This window comes from Pagrus pagrus, assembly GCF_965226575.1.
Source record: "Pagrus pagrus genome assembly, chromosome: 20".
Classification (NCBI taxonomy): domain Eukaryota; kingdom Metazoa; phylum Chordata; class Actinopteri; order Spariformes; family Sparidae; genus Pagrus; species Pagrus pagrus.
In genome coordinates, this window is record NC_140207.1 from 22,941,550 (window position 1) to 22,961,515 (window position 19,966).

At 40.2% G+C, this 19,966-nt stretch overlaps 1 protein-coding gene across 1 annotated transcript in view; it reads right to left on the minus strand.

The window, feature by feature from the left end:
• Window positions 1–19,966, minus strand: part of kcnh2b (potassium voltage-gated channel, subfamily H (eag-related), member 2b) — a 259,375-nt gene that overhangs the window by 224,139 nt on the left and 15,270 nt on the right. The window contains exon 2 of the mRNA XM_084341313.1: window positions 969–1,199. Within this exon, the coding sequence (XP_084197439.1) occupies window positions 969–1,199 (231 nt within the window). The remainder of the gene's footprint in view (window positions 1–968; window positions 1,200–19,966) is intronic.

The window sequence follows — 19,966 nt, forward strand, 5'->3', positions numbered from 1 at the left end:
CTCTTTATCACCATGGAAGCCGTCTATCGTTGCTGTGACCAGTGTCCGGTTACCTAGTCCTGCTCCAGTTGGCATGTGTAGAGACATAAATAAAATCTTGCCACTGAAGAGAAATCTCCAAGGGCTTCCCCCGTTTACTTTATTCTGAAGAACACTTTACCAGACAGGTTAATTCAAATAAGGTTCATTGAAAATGCTGCTATTTCGTGAGTATGTTACAAAATGCCTGTTGTTGTTTACTTTGACTTGTGACTTTTATATGAAAGTCAAAATCTGCTTACATGTGCAGACACTGAAGGTGCTCAGCTGTAATCTACGCGCAATTATACTTTAGTCTCCTGTTTATACAAACTGGAAGCAGACCTAACGCACCATACTGCATTCTCTGCACTTCCATGCTCATCACAACAAGAAATCTTGGCACTAAAAAGTTGCAAGAGACAAAATACAACATGGACTTATCAGTACAGTAGTCAGGTCACTCACACATAACAGCTCACACATAAACAAGAGCTGCTGGGTGCCAAATGTTCTGTACACACTACACAAACAGATACTGAGGCTAGCTGAGAAACAAATACACTGTACAATGACAGAACCATTTCAACACCTACAAATTTCACATTCAAGCATACTCAGATACATACTCACTGTCACAGGATGCTTCCCATCACAATACATGTACTGTAGGCTACTCTCCCAAAAACACAGCAACTTCTTTAGCAATCACTTCCTTCCCCAAACACAACGTAAACACTCACTGACCACCTGCATGGCATAGTCCATCTCTACATTCCTATGACTACATCACTGTCAGCTCTAACTTCTAGGTAAAACAACAACCTTTCCGAGACGTGTACAGACACTGTACAAGTCAATAGGCCAATACAAGGTGCACAGACAGTACACTCTCCTACATCCATTCTAACACATCTCAAATCATTCTATCAAACAGGTTCTTTTCCTACCATCTTTGCGGTAAAGGTTGATCTCCACTTTCCTCTCCTCCGACCCCAGCAGGGCCTGCGCCATCTGGGCGATGGCCAGTCGCTTGGTGTCGGGTCCATACAGAAAGTTACAGGTGCATGGCTTCTGCATGATCTCAGCACGTGAGTAACCACACATGTGGCAGAAGCCATCGTTGCAGAAGATGATGGCGCAGTTCTCCACTCTTGCATTGGCTATGACGAATTTACGACCTGTGGATGGAATGAGACAAGGTTACATCACTATTCACCAAGACAACACCAATGTCCATGTCATGGTACTGGAGTGGGAGAGGGACATATGACAAATAAATGCATGGAAACAAGCTTTCTAAGTTTCTGGGTCAGCTAACAGTATGCCTTTTGGGATACCTCAGTGGAATAGGGCTATTTATTAAAGTTAATAGTAACACATGTGCTTTTCCTGCTAAAAATCAAATTGTCTACTGTAATTTTATAACATAGGACTTTAAAAAAAAGTTGTATATTTCAGGAGAAAATAATTAGTCCTCTAGGTTAATAAATGAAAATACTTAATTTTAAGTTTTCTTCATTTTTTTTGGTTGTTGTTGCTCCAATTAAACCCACTTATTTCAAGCACTCGTCAGCATTCAAGTGTTTACAGTATGTCCATGGACACTTCCACAGACTTGCAGAGAAGTTAGCTAGGAATGCTAATTAAATGCTGCGCATTTAGCTAACAGACCAATTTATATCAAATATTTGCACTATAAAAACACATTTTTGAAATAAACTTAATAAACTCAGACTACACGACGAAGCTGGAAAGTTACTCGTTTATAAATGAACCGTTCACAAACCTTGTCCCTTTTTCACCAACGAAACATATCACATACAGTATTCCTCCCATGGAAGACACAAGTTCAATAGTTTGTCGCTTTCTTTCGTTTTGAAGCAATGTTGGCCTTCACCAGCCATGTCAACTTCTCAACTTCAAAATAAGAGTCCCACTTTCAAAATAAAATCAGACTTACACAATAGGTGTATGGAATCAGTAATAAACAATATGTTCTTGAGTATTACGAACCAAAATTATTGGTCATTCACAGTTGTTATGAAGTGATGTTGATGGCCTATTATGACTACTCCGCATAATATGGCTAAAAAATGTTTATCTTCTTCCACACTCAAGGCAAAGTGTGTGTGACCATAGGTTTGCATATGTACAGTATACTTATAAGTTATACTTCTAAAATATAGTATATACTGTATATTTATAAGTCTAAACCATAGCAGCAATCTTGGTAGCTTAGTCTCACACAAGCTTTCATCTCACTCTCTCTCTCTCTCTCTCTCTCTCTCTCTCTCACTACTTACTGTAGAAGGAGCCATTTAGCTCCACGGCCGCAATGTCATTGGATGATCTGAACACACTCAGAGAGCTGCTACTGTGGCTTAACACACACACAGACATACATGCACATACTTCCTTACCCATACCCCATTTTTTACTTGCAATACATGTATGAATTACAAGTCTCGAGTTTGTGTGAGGTGAATCTCTTGAGTATTTTGTGGGAACGCATACAAACAATAGCAATCTGTGCAAGCACATAAGGCCTCTGTGGACGTGTGATTGTGTTTGTGGTGCATCAGAGTGCTCGTCTGACAGGCTGATAGATGGCCTCTACTAAAGAGCTTTAAGCTTCTGAAGAGCCCCAATGTTCCCTGTTACTTTCACTTAGTACCAGGTCCCACTGTGAGGAATACTGCACTCATAAATAGTCATATAGATGGTTAGAGGGTAGGAGGAATGGCTGGTGACAGATGAGGGTGGGTGACGTGAGAAAACAGCAGGAGGAGGGCTGATTGAAGATGGATAAATGGATGGAAATGCGATGGTTTGATTTGGACTTTGTAAAGGAAGAAAGAATGAAAAACGGGAGGTACATTTAGGAAAGGGTGGATGGAGGATGGGAGAGAAGTGAAACAGAAGCAAGATAAAGAATAGAGGGAGATTTTGCAAAAAAAATAATGATAAAAATCTTTTAAAAACAACCTGCAAAAAATGTAAGAGACCTTACAGAGAGACAAAGAATAACCTATCAGGAATTAGAAGATGAATAGCAGAGGGGATAAAATAATTACTACATTTACAAGCAGCAGGTTGAGCATGAATGGCAAGCATGATTTGCCACTGTTTAATAGGGGAACAATTAGTTTCTTGCAACAGACTCTGAACTCTATAAAGTTCAGACCACATGTCGATCAAACATTTGGACTGCTCTTCCCATATGCTACCATGGCTCGTTTTGTGTTGGTGCATCTATACAAAAAGACATTGTCACACTAGGAAGGAACCGACCCATGGGTCAATTTGATCCAGGCAGAGACCAGAAACAGCCACTAACAATGCCACCAGAAACCATTTGCAGTCATTTTATCGTCTTATAACAAACTTTATTTAAAATTCGATAGACAAACAAATAAAACTAATCGATACCATCTTGGTTTGTCTTCCCACTCTTCACCAAACACCAACTCTGGCTGTTTCTGGTTAAACAAGTAGGATATTATTCTTGAACAAAAATGTCTATCTCTGCAGGGATTCTTTCTGTTGTTGTACATTACAACACCAATCTGAGCTGCTCAGTGCAAAAACGAACACTTTAAGAGGATGTATTTTTGTATGTGTGATTGCCCTCGAGAATTACATTACAGCCGATTTTGCAGTTGCCCGCTTAACCTGGAAAGATTTCAAAAATTGTAGCCCCTCTAGTCATTTAGACACATGGAAAAGTAGGGTCAAGGTGGAAAAATGTCAGATTTCTCCTTTAATCTCATATGGTGGCCAGCTCCATCCACCATGTAGTCGCACCTCATACTCCTGCTGGAACCCAAGAGTCCTCACATAGGTTCAGAAAGCAACTTCAAAAAAGGAGAGCTCCCTGAAATGACAACACCACTCAATCAATATTCAATTTTGAGAAAGATGAATCATAAAGGTGATAGATCGGGCATTTAGGTAGATTGAGGATGTCTGCACAAAGTTGCATTCTGTCTGGTTCTTTCTGCTGAAGTTTACAGCAAAGATAATGGTCACTCAGATGGTGGGGAAACACATTTGAAAGCCACTAATAAGGCCTCATTTCACGCAAAACATGTCCATTATAATGAGACCAGAAGCTGTAAAACACAGAAAACTATTTTTCAGTAGAAGATTGCACATGGGAGTCGTTCATCAGATGCGTTTTTGTGAGAGGCTTGGATAAAAAGACAAAGTCATGACCATTAAGCTTTCTAGGTGACATGAATAACTTTGCTTTAGCCACAAGATTATTGTTGCAGTGAACAAGCCATGCAGGTCCTCGCTTCACCCTGGGTCTCAAAAAACTGCCTGACTTTTTCGGTAATTTCCATTCCATGTTGGGAGATCCTCACAAAGGCTGCCAGCGATAAATCTTCCTCAAGGACTTCAGGCTGTGAAAAAGGGAAGTGCACCTCATTGCTGCTGTAAACTCTGAGAGATTTCTTTCCTGTAATTGCTTCTTGCTCAGTATGTCAAGCTTCAGACCTTGATCTCAATGTACCTAAAACACAGTGCCAGCTCCTTGGAAACTAGGTTTAAAATGCTGGTGAAAGGTAAAGAATTATCACTGCAAGTATCTGTGCTGTTCAGCATGTTTGAAAATGATACAATCAAGCTTAATTTGATGATCAAAGATTTGCAGTTGATCTCAGTTTATTTGAATTGCTACTTTAACTAATGAATTGTTCCATAGTGATTATCACATTCATTCCATGAATCTAGATAGGTGCTGTATGGAATAGCAAAAAACAGCATGACAAGTGAAACAATAAGCAATACACTTGCAATAATTCAGGGTGATAACTCTTACAGAGGCCATCTATTGATGCCAATGTACCAGTTAGTATTATGAGTATATATGCAGTACATCAGGCTGTGGTGCTACTTGTTGAGGTACCAGAGCACAGCTAAGACGCAGGCGTGTGCATGCATGTGCACATGATGCACACACAGTTGTTATTTTCACCACCACTTTCACCTTTCAAAATTACCAATACCAAAAAATGAAAGGATGTTTTGCTGTCTTCATCCGAGGTAATGTTAGTTAGCTTCAAGTGCTATATGGTAGGCAACTGGTGCCTACAATATGTAGCCAAAATTTCATAAATACTGAAGTCATGCACACTAGAAGGAGCAGCATTGAAAAGTTATTAGAAAATCTTTTTTTTTTTAAATCTTGAGCAGCACACTGACCCAGAAGAGACTGACTTCTCTCTCATGCATACATGACTTATTTATTGCCCTGATATGATTATTCTTATGGAAGCCCATTTCCACCAGTTAAAGGCAAAAAAAATGATGAAATCTATTCTCATAGTAAGACATGATTATGAATTCAAAACAATTGATCTCATAGTTAAGACTTTTGCATTTCAATTGAAATTGTAATCTCATAATTATGACTATGACCCATACTGAAGACTTACATCACATAATTTCAATTTGTGTTTCATAATTTTGACTGACCATGGATATATTTTTTGCATCAAGCTTAGTTTTCATATTATTATTTTCTTTAACTGGCAGAAATGGGCTTCCATACTTATCACCATGAACCTCGCACAAAGTTTGGCACAGGACACTTCTATCACAGTAAGTGATAGTAGCAGGGGCTGATTGTTTCTTCACTTTTGTCATAATGTTTTTCACACTATGAATATTTTTGCCTGTGAAAATGTCAGAACAGAAACTCCCAAATGACCTGTTTGCAAAGCCTGGTCATGTCACCTTTTTATATAGGTCAGTAGTTTGTTGCCTCAGGTCCTAAATGCAGTATCTGAATCCGTAACTCTCAGTTACTTGTTTTGAGGGTGCAGGTTGGTGAAATGGAGCCCCCAGCACACAGAGTGAATGACAGGACAATACCGTACTTGTCCAGCTCGTTACATGTCACATAATGTAATGAGCTGCGCGTGCAGAGATGTTTAGCTTTGCTGATGAGAAGATGCCGATCTTTGTTCAAACATGCCATACAACCATGCCAAAGTACTTTTAGCAAATCACTTTAATATTTAACATACAAAAAAAATGGCGGCGCGGCACTTCAGCAGCACTACACCTATGGTGCCATCATAGCTCTATAGGAAAAGTACAGTTCAATAGGATCGATCAGGCAGCTTGATCACTGACAGTCCAATCAGTACCATATGTCAAAGTCTGTTAAAATATAGTTACACATGCAAATGACACTACAGCTGCAGTGAGGCTCGGGCAAATAGAGTGGTGTAGGGATGATGTATTTTAACCCGGAAGTTAGCAGCGCCCTGATTCACATGACTTATATGTCACCACCACTAAGTAGATGAGTCTCTGTTCGCTGTGGTGTCCTGGGGTGTGGGCATCAAAGTGAAGGATGCCAACAGACTGAATAAAAAAAGGCAGGGTCTGTTGTTGGCTCTAAGCTTGTCACCCTGGAGGAGGTGGCGGAGGACAGGATGCTGGCAAAACTGCTGGCAATCATGGACAAGGTCTCTCAGCCCCTCCACAAAACTCTGGACAAGCTTAAGAGCAGCTTTAGCAACAGACTCATTCAACCCCACTGCCTAAAGGAACGGCACAGGAAATCATTCCTACCTGGTGCCATCAGACTGTACAACGCTCACTCCAACACACACAAATAATGCTCTTTAAATTATTATCTATCTATCTATCTATCTATCTAAAGCCGAGGGGAGCTGCAGCTTCAGTTCGTTCATGCAAGAAACACCTTTCCTCATTTTTTTTTTTCAAATTGTTATTTTAAAAATATTGCCTAACTGTAGCTGCTTTAAGCTGTGTCCATTGAACTGAACTATAACCTTAACTATCTCCCAAGAGAAATCTTCGGACCCCAGTCTCCACCTTTTTCCAATCTCTCCAGCCTCCAACCTTGCTCTGTCAATTCAGCAGACCCGTTTATTGCCTTCATGAGAAATGTCTTCTCTTGAATTACACGTTACCTTATTTAGGTGCAGTGAGACCAAAACGTGCTCCTCAATCATTTTAAATGAAGAAGGAAGTGAGACATATTTATGCTTCTGGTATTGATCATACCTAGTTCACCTTACACAGAGTTCAAAGTGACTGAACCTCAAATCACAACTTGAAATATTCCTACCTGTTTAGTATCGAATACAGCTTCAAGGAACCTAAATTAACGCATCTCCTTGAGTCAAGAATGTTTTGCAATGCCACTACAGTACTGAGTGTCTTAATATATTAACAGCCTGGGTCTTCCTCTACCCAAGGTAAACCTTCCTCTGGGTCTACCTTTTCAGAGAAGGTAATACATCATACATTGCCCTTATGATGAATTAATTACTGAAATTAAAACAAACTCCACACGCTGAGGCAATTTTTCTCGCTTAGTGTTCTTTGTTGGGCTTGATTATGAAATGGCCCCTGAACAGGAATTATCCTTTACCTGGAAGGAGGGTACACAGTGATTACTCCCTGTAAATGATGTCTCAGAAGCAGTTCACAGAGGTGATGCATAACAATTCCCCCTCTGAACCAGTAAGTCATTTCATAAGCACTGAGAGACTGGTCTGCCACACTTAGACATTTCTGCACGCTTCATTTCTTTTCAGAATCACCTATTGACCAAAGACTCAAACAGTGCGATGCACAAAGAGAGCCACACTGTTTTGGAGTAATTGTTCAGCCGCTGCAGTTATTATTATGTCTGAATGAGTTTTGAGGCTGCAGCTAAATGATTTATGGATGTAGAAAAGATTTCTTTCTGTATCAATTGTTGAACCACAACATGGAAATGTGGGTTATGACTGTATTGATTGAGTGCACTTTTGTGCGTGTGTGTGTGTGAGTGTGTGTGGCGTAGGGTGTTTTCTAAAAGACCTGATGATGATGCATCAAGCACAGAATTTGAGTGGAGTGAATGAGGAGAGAATGGAATAAGAGAGGACTCAGCAAGACACAACACAGTGTGACCCTGTGTTAGAAATACAGAGACACAGCATGTACCACACTGGCTGATAAATAAAAGGCTTCTAATCAAGACAGAAGTCAAGGAGAGCAGACAAAACACACTCACACAGCATGCTGGTGAGGATCAGTAGGTACAGACTGGCCTACATCCATATACAAGTATGTATACATCATCAAATTATTAACAAATAGGCATAATGGCTGAATACAAAACAACAACATGTAAAAGTGATGTTTTATTGATTGTCAAAAATATATATCAGAGAGAGACTGTCTTCCCTGACCCTAACCAAGTAGTTTTGACTTCCTAAACCATGACTTGTTCATTTAGCACTTCATCTGTCTGTTGTCTGGCATGATGAACCGTTTCTCATGTATTCAAATCTCTTTCTAAAAAAGTCACCCAAACCAAACACACAATACATTTATTAATCAAACAGTGCTGTGGTTAAAGTTCAGTTATGTCTAGGGACAAAAACAACTTGGTTATGTTTATGGAAATATCATGGTTTATCTGAGGTGGTTTGAAACGTGATTCAAATCAGATTTCTACAGAAGAGTCTCAGTCCTGAAGCTCTGGCTACTTGTATCGGATTTCAAATTGTCTTTTGTGTCACTGGCAGTGCGATTCACAACAATGACGCCAAATCCAGAGTCACAGAAGTACATCAGTGCAGCTGAGCAGAATCCACGCTGTTACTAGCAGAGCAGTAAAAAGATGATAACAGAGAGAACAACAGTCCATGGACAGTCATGCTGAAATATTTTGTCAGCATGATTGTTTGGAAAGCACAATGATGGATTTCCTTCCTCATGCTTCCTTGTTGGAAAGTCACACACACACAGCATATGTAGTGACTGACCCCTTTGTTGTTCGTTGCAATAGGTTGGTGATGTCTGGACTCACAAATCGGATCTAATCACTTACAAATAACAGTACCAACAGTCCATCTTTCAGATCGGATTTGAGAAACAAATCTGTTTTGCCTGCAGTCTGAACATAGCCAAAGAGACAAGAAGACAAGGTGAGGACAGGAAATGAGGATGTACAAACAGAAATGAGAAGGGGGGAATATTGAGCCATCCATCCATCCCAGCATCCTCCCTCTGCAGACTGTGGCTCACACTACTTCCTCCATTGTGCCCAATGGAATAGAGTCGTAATTCCTACGGCCTCTAGGGGGCCTACTCACTTGAAGGTAAGCATGTTCTGTTTAGGGGCACTTACTGGACCGACTGATGGTGGGGATTTTCTAGACAGGATAGTCTCCGATTCTTTCAAAGTTTTCCATATTCTCCACGAAGAGCCCAGTACATTCATATTTGTTCATGGAAACTATGGTAAATTACAATGTGAGTTTTGTTTTGCAACTCTGGCCTTTGGTTGTGTCACTTACTGTACAACATTCTACTCACCAAAGTGCTTGCAAACAAAACCTAATTGTGACATGGTGATATTACCTAAGCTGCTTGTTTTAAACAGCTGACTCAGTGACCTTAACTTAAATCTATTATAATCGCCAGTGTAGCAACTTCACTGCTGGACTGAAATTTCAGGCGACATGTGTCATTAAAGGAGGGAATGCACCTTTGAAATATGTCAATATTAGAGACTGTTGAACACAAATCAGCAATAACAGTGTAGTGCTAGCTAGCTACCTAGCTAGCTACAGAGACATCAGCAAGCTGGCAGTCATTGTTTTTTGCCTGTACTAAGGAAAAGGACCACAATACATTGAAAAAACAGAGAGTTCTAGTAAGCTCGGTTTGAAGTGTGTGCCTCTGAAATACCTCCGTTTGGAGGTTTGGTATTCTTCAATTTCTTCCTCGCCCTCCCTAAAAAGGTCTGTTATTCAAAGTCATGCTACAAGAATCAAGAGTGACTTTGCCCATTTTCACGACATAAAGTGAACATCCATCAAATCACGGGGCTCCACAATGAAAACGCCTCTGCCCATTTCTCTCTGCATTAAGCACACGATTATCACATTCTCGCCCTCCTTCCTTCATAAAACAGACATATCATCTATCAAGGCTGCACGTCCTGGATTCAACAGGCTGTTCGCATGGGAGACATAAACCGGTGGAAGGGCCTGTTCAGATATTCATGGGAACAGTGGAGATTGGCTGTGTGGATGCGTTTGATAGCCTGCCGCCATGAATTAGCAGCAGCAGCAGCCCTCAGAGGCTCATAAAGCTTGATGGGTTTGTCTGGCTGCCATGAGCACTAGGCATTACAAAGGCACAGATGTGTGTGTGCATGTGTGATTGTGTGTGCATGTTGTTCATTTCATTTTCCAGCTGTTAAGTAAGTGTTTTTTAGTTATTGTTAATGGCAAAAAGTACCAAGTAGATTTTTTTTTTTTTCAAGCTTTTTACATGTTTTAAAGAGCCTGAGTCCTTCAGAGTGAATGTCAGCTTTAGAGATGAGGTGTGTATAGATGATGTAGTCATTCTTCAGACATACACAAGCATAAAGATGATATATAACACCATCTTGATATGGACATACTAAATGGCACTGTTTGAACTACTGGATGAAAACCAGTTGAGTCAGTGTTTGTGCAGCTCAGTGTTCAGGCCACAGCTACATGAGGTAAATCTGGCATTATTCTACCAGGGAGGGGGTCAGGTACTGTATTATTACACCGCAGGCATTCAGGGAGGAAAATGCAAGAGATGGCAATATTTGGAAGCAGCGGGCCATGTGTTCAAATTAAACAAGGGTAATGGTGGGCAGCTATTCACAGCAAGTAAAGAATATTTTCATTTTGTTTGGAGCACGCTTCTCTCAAAGGTGCTTTATAATGTCAGTTCATGGGCAGGGGCGTTCAGCTTCATTTGACTTCTGTTGACATTCATCAGCATCCAGCAAGTGACTGTGCTGTAATCGAGCTCTTGCCTGTCACAGGTAGTATTATGGTAGTGTGAGTGGGAAAAACAGCAATGTAAATGTTTAAAACTCTGTCAGTGTATGGAGATCTGACAGGTACAATTTAAAAAAAGTGAATGAATCAACACATGAAGACATTAAGAGATAGGTATATGAATAAATACAGACAAAATATATAACACAATCATCAAATTATTATATAATTATTTTATTTCAAAATGTCCGTTTTCTTATTTTTTTTTGTAATACTCCTTTTTATGACAGTCTTTGTCAGTCAAGACTAACTAAGAGATGTCACCGATTGTCCACTTATTCAGAGAACAGCAAAAGCCATACTAACAGTTATTCCATAATGTCATTTCCATCTAAGTAATAGTGAACACTCTGGGTCTCCATACCAGTTAGGTCAGATAATCCCACTTGTTTTTAAAGAAATCCCTCGTAGTGTCACTACCTTGAAGCCTTTTAAAACAACATGATGTAACTTTTGACCTTAAAATAGCAGCTTCAGAATCATGTTGATGGTACAGTGTCTTGTAATTGAGTATATGGTGTCTCAGTCACTTGTTTCTGCACTATGTAACTTAGGTAGGATCACAGCGTTACAGACATGTTTATTTCAACACATGAGTTTAAAACATATAACACAGTTTGAATGTAATGAGTTTTGTTTGTAGTTAGCAACCTCATTAACCCTGACAAACTGTTACACACCTAGGAATTGTTTTTCAGTCAGGAACAGTGGGCGGCGTCAAATCATACAAAGCCCCAATTTCTACACAACGTTGCTTTAAGGCACCACAAAAAAAATAACAAAAAACATTAACATCAAGCAATCATTTATATCTTATATTTGTAGTAATTTAATTTGATTCTTTCGCTTTCGATCTGGTAGCTGCAAAAAGGATAATTAACTGTTAATAAGTGCATCATTAACTGCTAATAAATGCATAATAAAGCAACAAAAACCCTAGTAAGGTTAGTAACTGCATAACAGTTTAATTAGTTTAGCTCAATAAATGTGTTGTTAATGCTTTTATTTACACATTATAGTCTAATTAAAACATAATTATGTTAATAAGAGTATTACTGAGAAGTTATATACTACTAACCCCTGGATGTAGCCTATATTATGTCAACACTGCCTATTTTCTAATTTGTAATACTGGTATGGGAACAATCCTACAAATTACATAATGTTTAGCGAATAATATACATTGTTTATGATCATGTTACATAATAAACCAGCGATATTACCAATGCAACATCATATCATTAATATGTGACTCCATAATGTCTGGTGGTTATGTTTTATGTAATTACCCCCCACAGCAGCCTCTTGTATCGTGGACATCACTGTCCACATCTTTCTTTCTTCCCCCAATTTCCTTCTAATGAGCTTTTGAAGCCAGAGAGGAGGGAGCTGATGGATAGGCTGATTAAAGACAAGATGCTGCTGCTCAGGAGGAAAACACCATTTCATATTCCCACTGATAGAAACACACACACACACACAAATACACAGACTCATGAGACATGCACACATCCAAATGCACACACACATATACGATCTTAGACGCACGTTCACGTTCACACAGATCCACCAACGCGGACTGAATAATTCACTAAGACCAGACCTTGGGGGCTTTGCAGTCTGCCAGTTCTAGTGTGTGCATGCACTGTGTTTGTATGTGTGTGAGAGCAAGTGTGTATGTGTGAGTGAGTGTATGTGCTTGGAATCTCCCTGAGTACACTGCGTAGGCGGATAAGGAGGGAAGCCCATGTGTTAGAAGCACAAGTCAACACACCAGCTCTGTGCCTGCTAGCTACAGAGACGGAGAGATAAAGACAGAGCGAGAGATTAAAGCGAAAAGAGAGAGAAAGAGATGAATGGATCACAGGAAGAAAGGGTGAAGTAGGGAGGAATGTTGAGAGAAAAGGAGAAAACAGAAAGAAGCAGATGTGTGTGAGTGGTTGGGTTACACTGACAGGCTGAAGAGATTTTTTTTGTCTCTCCCATTTCTAACTGTGCAATTGCCATGGAAACTGAAGATTTGACACATGGTAAATTCTCAAACACTGAGTGCTGACACTCACGATAAATTCAGAAGAAATGTAGGACCCTTTTAAACGCTGCACTGTCTCCTATACCAGCCAGCCTGGCACTGTCCAAAAACACGACACTGTTTATTCTCAAATTTCTGTAGTAATCACATACTGTGGAGCTGCATCCTACAGACAGTGGATTAATAGCACTGATATACGATCCACTGCAGTGTTTGCATTCACTGAGAGACTGTGGTTGTTTTAAGAATAAATTCCTCAAAACTCTCCCAGAAAACCCTCATTGATTCTGCTGGATTTTATGTTTTCCATCTTTAATCTCTTAAGCGTTAGTTTGGATAAACAGATATTTGAACAGGCTTTGATTGAGAGACTGTAAATCAATTATTCAAAGATAGGAACAAAATTCTTTCTTGAAACTTGTATTCTCTCTAAAGGCAGCAAATCACTGTAAACTGTAAACTGTATGTTGGTACTCTTAGTCTCCAAATACGTATAGTGATTTATTAATGATGGTTATTATTATCTGGGTTTTTCTGGAAAGCCCACTAATATAAAGGCCGACAGGAAACGAGTGGAGAGAGAGGCAAAAACACAACAAAGGACCGCAGAATGAAGTGTAGACACGCAGTTAAAGGGTGTGAGCCTTACCCATTCAGCTACTACAACATCCCACATGTCTGTCACTTTGACTCAAGGTCCACTCACAAGCTTTTTACACAGCTTTCAGCTGTATCTCATGGCCATCAAATGGAGCAGAGTTGCCTCCGTGTTCTTTCAGTTGGCGGAGAGTTTGGAACATAAACAGGAACGTTTTCCATTTTCAACCAGCTGTGTATTGCTACAATGTTATATCCAAACGAACAGTGGTAACTTCTCTTTTTTTTTTTATAACTTTTATTTATCAATTGTCAGGCATGAAATACATAGGTACATACAAATAGTATTATTTCTAACTTCTCTTCATGTTGCCTGCACACAGAGCCCCTCACTCTTTTACCTGCAAAACTAGGCAGTGCTGATAAACAAAAAACAAGATTATGTTACTACACTGCAAAACTGTTGGTTCTTTTAAAGGATCCCTCACCAATGTAGTACTCACTACAGTTGTTGTGATGTCAAACACCACAACAGTCTTTCTTTCAACACCTTAAGACCTAAGGAGATCTCCTTAAGATCTTCACAGTCCAGGCACATAAGGTGGTCTCACTGGTATGCTTCTAGTGGTCCCTGTTGATTTAGCAGTTCTCAGTCGGGGCAACATTTTCATCATCCACTCCATGCACCCCGTGGCCCTGACTACCATGTGGAGAAACAATTGATGTTGCTCCATTCACTGAGGAGGACACACAGATGTGGCTGCAAGCTCTGGCAATAACTAGTAAGTAGACTTTAGTTTTTCAAAATACGGTTCCCAAGGTCAAAATGAACTTACACGCTCACAAATCAGTCTGTATTATATTATGTTAAAAGCAGTATTTCCTCACTGTGCACTCCCCTGCCTTAGCCTGTACTTTTGCTGGCTCTATTGGTCCGAGCGATACAGTTCCAGAGAAAAATGACGAGGAATAACACAGTCCATTGAGTCATACTGTGTGAACTGTAAGGGGTTGTTTCCAGCTTACTACTGGTGTTTTCTTAGCAGCCATCAGACCAAAAAAGACAATTCTTCTGAGAGAAAGTGATTAGTCAGTATTTAAAAGTAAAGCTTTTTCTAGAATAATAATCATAATAGTTCTGATAGCATGTGAAAACACATTTTCCATAAGCGAGCAAAACACTTTCACATCAGGACATTCCCACATTGCATGTCGACTCAGTAAAATCTATGTGTAAATTTTGATTTACCAACACCCACTTCATACAGTAGATCCACTGCTATATGAGCCATGTGCCAGTTAAAGTGTGTATCATAGAGTACTGTAGCTGTAAACTAATCCAGCCTCCAGCTGTCAGCTCACAGGTGGGACACATTCCTGCCTGAGTCAGTATCCCACTGATTACCCATCAGTTAAACAATACTCCCTGCTCCCTCTCTCTCACACTGCCAGAGAAATAATTAAAAGTGTTTGCAAAAGTGTTACTGTGTTTACCCAAAATGAAAATGCTGCCACAGCACGTCTTTCCAAAATTGACTCGTATTCCTCCCATTAGAGATGCTGGCCGGACACTCTGTTGGCACGAAAGAAGTGCACGCTGCTGGAGAAGTGCTGATGTCATCAGTGTGAGACAGCTGACAGGAGGATGGGGGTCCTGTCATGTTTTGACAGCTCAAGCATTTATCTCAGTCCACACAGAGTTCCATTTTGGAGCAGTTTCTAAACAGTGTGTATAAATAAAACATTCCCACCAACATGCTTTCATTTATTTACTGAGCAGAGAAGTGTTGACAGAAATACCTGCTGGCATATTGTCTTCTTTGTCAGCTCATATCACGGGAGAAACTCAGCACATTTTCAGGCAAATACATGAGGAGCTAATGGGCTACACTGGGACAAAAATGACAAATACTCCACAGCTTACCTAACTAGGAGGCAAGATTTTAATTCAAATAAAATAAGTATTTTGTTTTGTTGCTCAGCTTTTGTCACACTAAAGTCACTTAAATGTTGAGTCATGATCAAGTGAACTAGTTTAGACAATGTGTTATCTGAAGGCAAACATGTTCACAGCTGTTCTGGAAGGCCAGGTATTCATAGTGCTGCATTCAGTTGAACTCAAAAAGTGAATGAAATAAATGTCACAAGAAAGCTTCTGATCAGTTCAGATCAGGTCTGCTTGCATTCTCACCTCCAAGCACCTGACGAATCACTGCGTGAAATTGGCTTGCAGACCCCTAAACTAGGGCTGGAGTATAGACCATCTGACCATCAGCTGGTAACAGCTAAAAAACAAAGCTTCAAAACAACCAGATGCAGTTGGTTTGGGTAACTGGAGCCAGTTACCCAAGAGTTTGCCTGGACCGAGACCTTGGATGACGGAGGGAGTCACCATGGACAGTGGGGCTCAGCTAAACTGAGTTTAGCAGCCTGAGAGTGAATACAGCTGGACACCAGACTGGGACTTAACACAGCCATAGAGAGCGAAGGATGCCAGTTTGAAGACAGAGGATGCAGAACAGAGGTTATTAACAGCTGCTCTGACCAGGACGATGACTCTGGGGGCAACAAGACACAGCAGGCAGGGATAGGAGAACGATGTGACGGGAGAGGAGTATGAGAGAGTCGAGCAAGAGTGAGTCCGACATCAGCAGCAGGTGAAAACAGCGAGTAGTGGTGGAATATTTTCACATCTTACTCTGTAAATTGAGGATGTATTCTGACCAAACTAGAGGTGACTGTGGAATAGACAAACCAAGTTTTGGTGAGTTTCAGGATGAGCTAAATTAACTCGTGTTATATCTGTTAAAGAGAGAAACTTGAAATCAAAAAAGGTTTATGGTTGTATTTTTTTGTTTAGTAAGACAATTAGAAAACATTTTGTGAGTTTATTTTTATTGATTTATTACACTTAAGTCAAAAAGAGCTTTCTAAAATGGTATCTTGTATCTGCCCAGGAAGTGTTGTGTGGTGACTTTGGTGTTGTAGTCACATTTGAAACTGCAGGTCACATGACACCCCTACACTAACAGCGTCACAAACGTTCAGAATGACTCTAAAGCACCACAAGGTGAAACTTGAGTTACAATTCACAGTGTGTGTTTTAAGCGGGAGAAAGATTTCTGGTGAATACGCTGACAGAGCAGCTTCCATTTGAACAATTGGCCCACCATGTTTGTGTCCCTAATCGGCTGTTAAATGCACGTTGGTATCTCTACTGTAGGCTACTTGAAATAATTTGAATGGAAATAAAAACATGTTCAGGAACAAATCCCGTGCAAACGCAATCTGAAGGTCACCTGACTCAAAGCTCGGATTCCCTGCTTCCGCACAGTTTGAGATGCAGTCATGCGACGTGGCACTTTTCAGAGCGTACACACCGGTCCAGTCCCCCAACAGTCGTTAAGAGTGATAATCCCATAATCACCGCAATCCTTAATGGGCTGTTTCGCTCTGAAGTGTCTCAGGGTACAGTGTGTACAGCGTCTCCCTCTGCCTTAACGAGGTTATGCAGATTTATGCAAATGAGGTCTAATCCCAGGGACGCTGGGGACTCCGGGGTCCTTAAGTCAGTTAGCTGGCCTTTTCTGTGCCACCACTCTCGGGGTGGCAGAGGAGTCACGGTGAATGAGAGAGGGAGTCCGGACAGGTGATATGAAAACAAAGAGAGAGTGGATGAGAGAGGTGCGATCAAGTTTTAGAAGAACCCGGAGGAGAGGGACATGATGAATGGGAGGACAAGAGTGAAAGGGCAGCTGCCAGGAGATAAAGCAGTGACAAATCGAGGTACAGGCAAAGGGCTGAGAGGAGAAGGACAGGAGAATTTGGATTTGAAAGGATAGGAGGTGATAAACAGGCACTTCCACACACTTTAACTGCTGAGCAGTAAAAGGTGGATCATATACTGATCACGACCACCGTATTTAAAGATGATACATTAACTCTGACTGAGTTGAAGTTGAGCTGAGTTGAGTCTGACTCTGAAGTACAATTCAAATTCAGTCATTCAGTCATTATTTTTAGTGTGCTCTTTGTAGACGGCAGTGTGAATGGAGGCTTCTCTCAAGCCCATCACTTACTATATACCTGTGTCAGCCCTGGACATCTGCAGCACTGTATGGAACAGCTGTTTTTGTGACACAATCCTATTGGATTGTATTGACCACCATTTTTAGCATTCAATGCCAGTGTCGATGATTTATATCTACACCATCTGCACATGGCTCCCACTGTATGATTCATGGCTAAATCATGATTATGACAATTCACTTTAATACTACTACTACTACTACTACTACTGCTGCTGCTGCTGCTGCTGCTGCTTACAATAATAATGATAATAATAATAAACGTTAGCACTTTTTTAAGAGTAAGAAAGAAAAAAATAGCAAATTAAAACAATTTAGATGAAGAGTAGCAGAAAACGACACAAGGCTTATAAACGTTGTAGGATAAATGTAAGAGTAAAATGATAATGATAATGCTGATGATGTAGCCTGTCTGCTTTCAATAATTCACCTTTAGTCACAATCCAGGATTTTGGACCAACAAGCAGAGCTGCATCAACAGATCTTAGGTAACACCCTGGCACTTGTGGAGTCAATAAATCTTTTATGTCATTTGGGGCGAGGTCATCTAAAACTTAAAAAGTGAAGAGTAAAACTTTAAAATCAATAAAAAATAAAACAGGTTGGCTGGAACAGGAGTAATGCACTTATGTTTCTTGGTGCCTGTTAAAATTCGTGTTCTGCACAAGATGGAGGAAGGAAGCTTTCACTGATGCTGGCATAAATTGCATGAGAGTACTCTGGGAATGAAAAAATAACGGAACAGTGATGGGAAACACCATGGTTATGGATCATCTGACAGAGAGATGTATAAAAATGCTGTAAATGTACATTTCTGTCAACTAAAACACTTATTACACTTACATTAATACTGTAGGTTCGTGGCTACACACACACACACATACACACACACACACACACACACACATACACGTACACCTCCCAAAGCACATTGTTGCAGGACACCTTACACCAAACATTCATTGTAAAAACTATATCTGTAGTCATGTCTCCCCTAAAATATTTTGTTACAGAAGTGTCCTGGTCTGGGGATGTGTTTTCAGCAACACCAACGCTACTGACTGATGTATACAATATAGATGGAATATTAGAAAGGCATACTAGTATATAGTTCAGAGAATATCATAGATTTAAGACAAAACTGACAGAAGGGTGGGACTGAGAAAAAAAGGCGCAATTACAAATCTGTCTGTTACATTAGCACCAAAGACAGCAACATTGATTTATCAGTACAGAGAACCGTTATGCTACTGATATTTCAGAGCCATCAAGGGCAATGGCTTCTTCCCAAATTTGTCTCGATTGTTGGCTTTCCTCCCATATCAACTTAATTCCAAGAGAAACTAGTCTCCTCTTTGTTGGACAACAAAACTTTAAATAAGCTTTGACTTTTTTGTTCATAACTTATTACAGACACACACAGACTTGTGACTGGTATATGGCAGGATCCTAGATGGAGCGTCAGACCTGTTTAAGTGTCTAAACTATCATTAGGAGTATTTACTGAAGCACAATAAAAGTAATACATTAGTCTACTGTTTGCTTTTAGTTTCAATGAAGATGCTGCCCATTTTCAGCTATACAGTACATCAAAGTATGGAATAGACAGCCTGATTGTCTAACACAAAGTCCTAAAGCTTCACCTGACAAGATGCTGTTGATGCATCCAAGCTTGTCTCATCTTTTCACTGTGGCAAGAAAAAAACACAGCAGAGAGGCAGTGTTTGATGCTTTAGTCTTTGGGGTGCACGCTTTTATAAAGGCACAGCCAATTAGGAGCTGATGATGCGGAGGGAGTTATAACTCTCCCAGAGATGCTTCTTACATGTGTGCCACGATCTGAGAAAAAAGATAGGGAGCTCATCGTTCCCTCAATCGTTGTGCCGCCACAAACATTCATTCTGACTTTGAAAGCACAGTTTTTCAGAAGTGTTTTTGTAAGAGCTGCTTTCAGGGCTTCTGCAGCTTTTCATAAGTTCAGCTTTCTCACAAGAGGGGACAGCATGCTCGCGGCTTGATCGAATACAGAGAACACCCACCTGCATTGACTTGTAAACTTGATCATGATGAAATCGCAATGCAATCCAACGCAACTAATAAAGGAATGAAATATTACTCCAGCATTTGGTCTCTGTGTCCATTTTCCCTGCCATATTTTCCCAGTCAGATCTTAATCAAGCTTACATTTAATGAATCTGATATTACGTGTAATATGTACTGGACCCAACTCACATGATGTGCATTCTATTGGGTATATTTTTGGACAATATGAAACACACCTAGAAATAGAACCCATAGAAAATGTCAGATGCAGCTGAATGTTAACACGCTGCCCTTTTCAAATAAACATGACTCAGCTC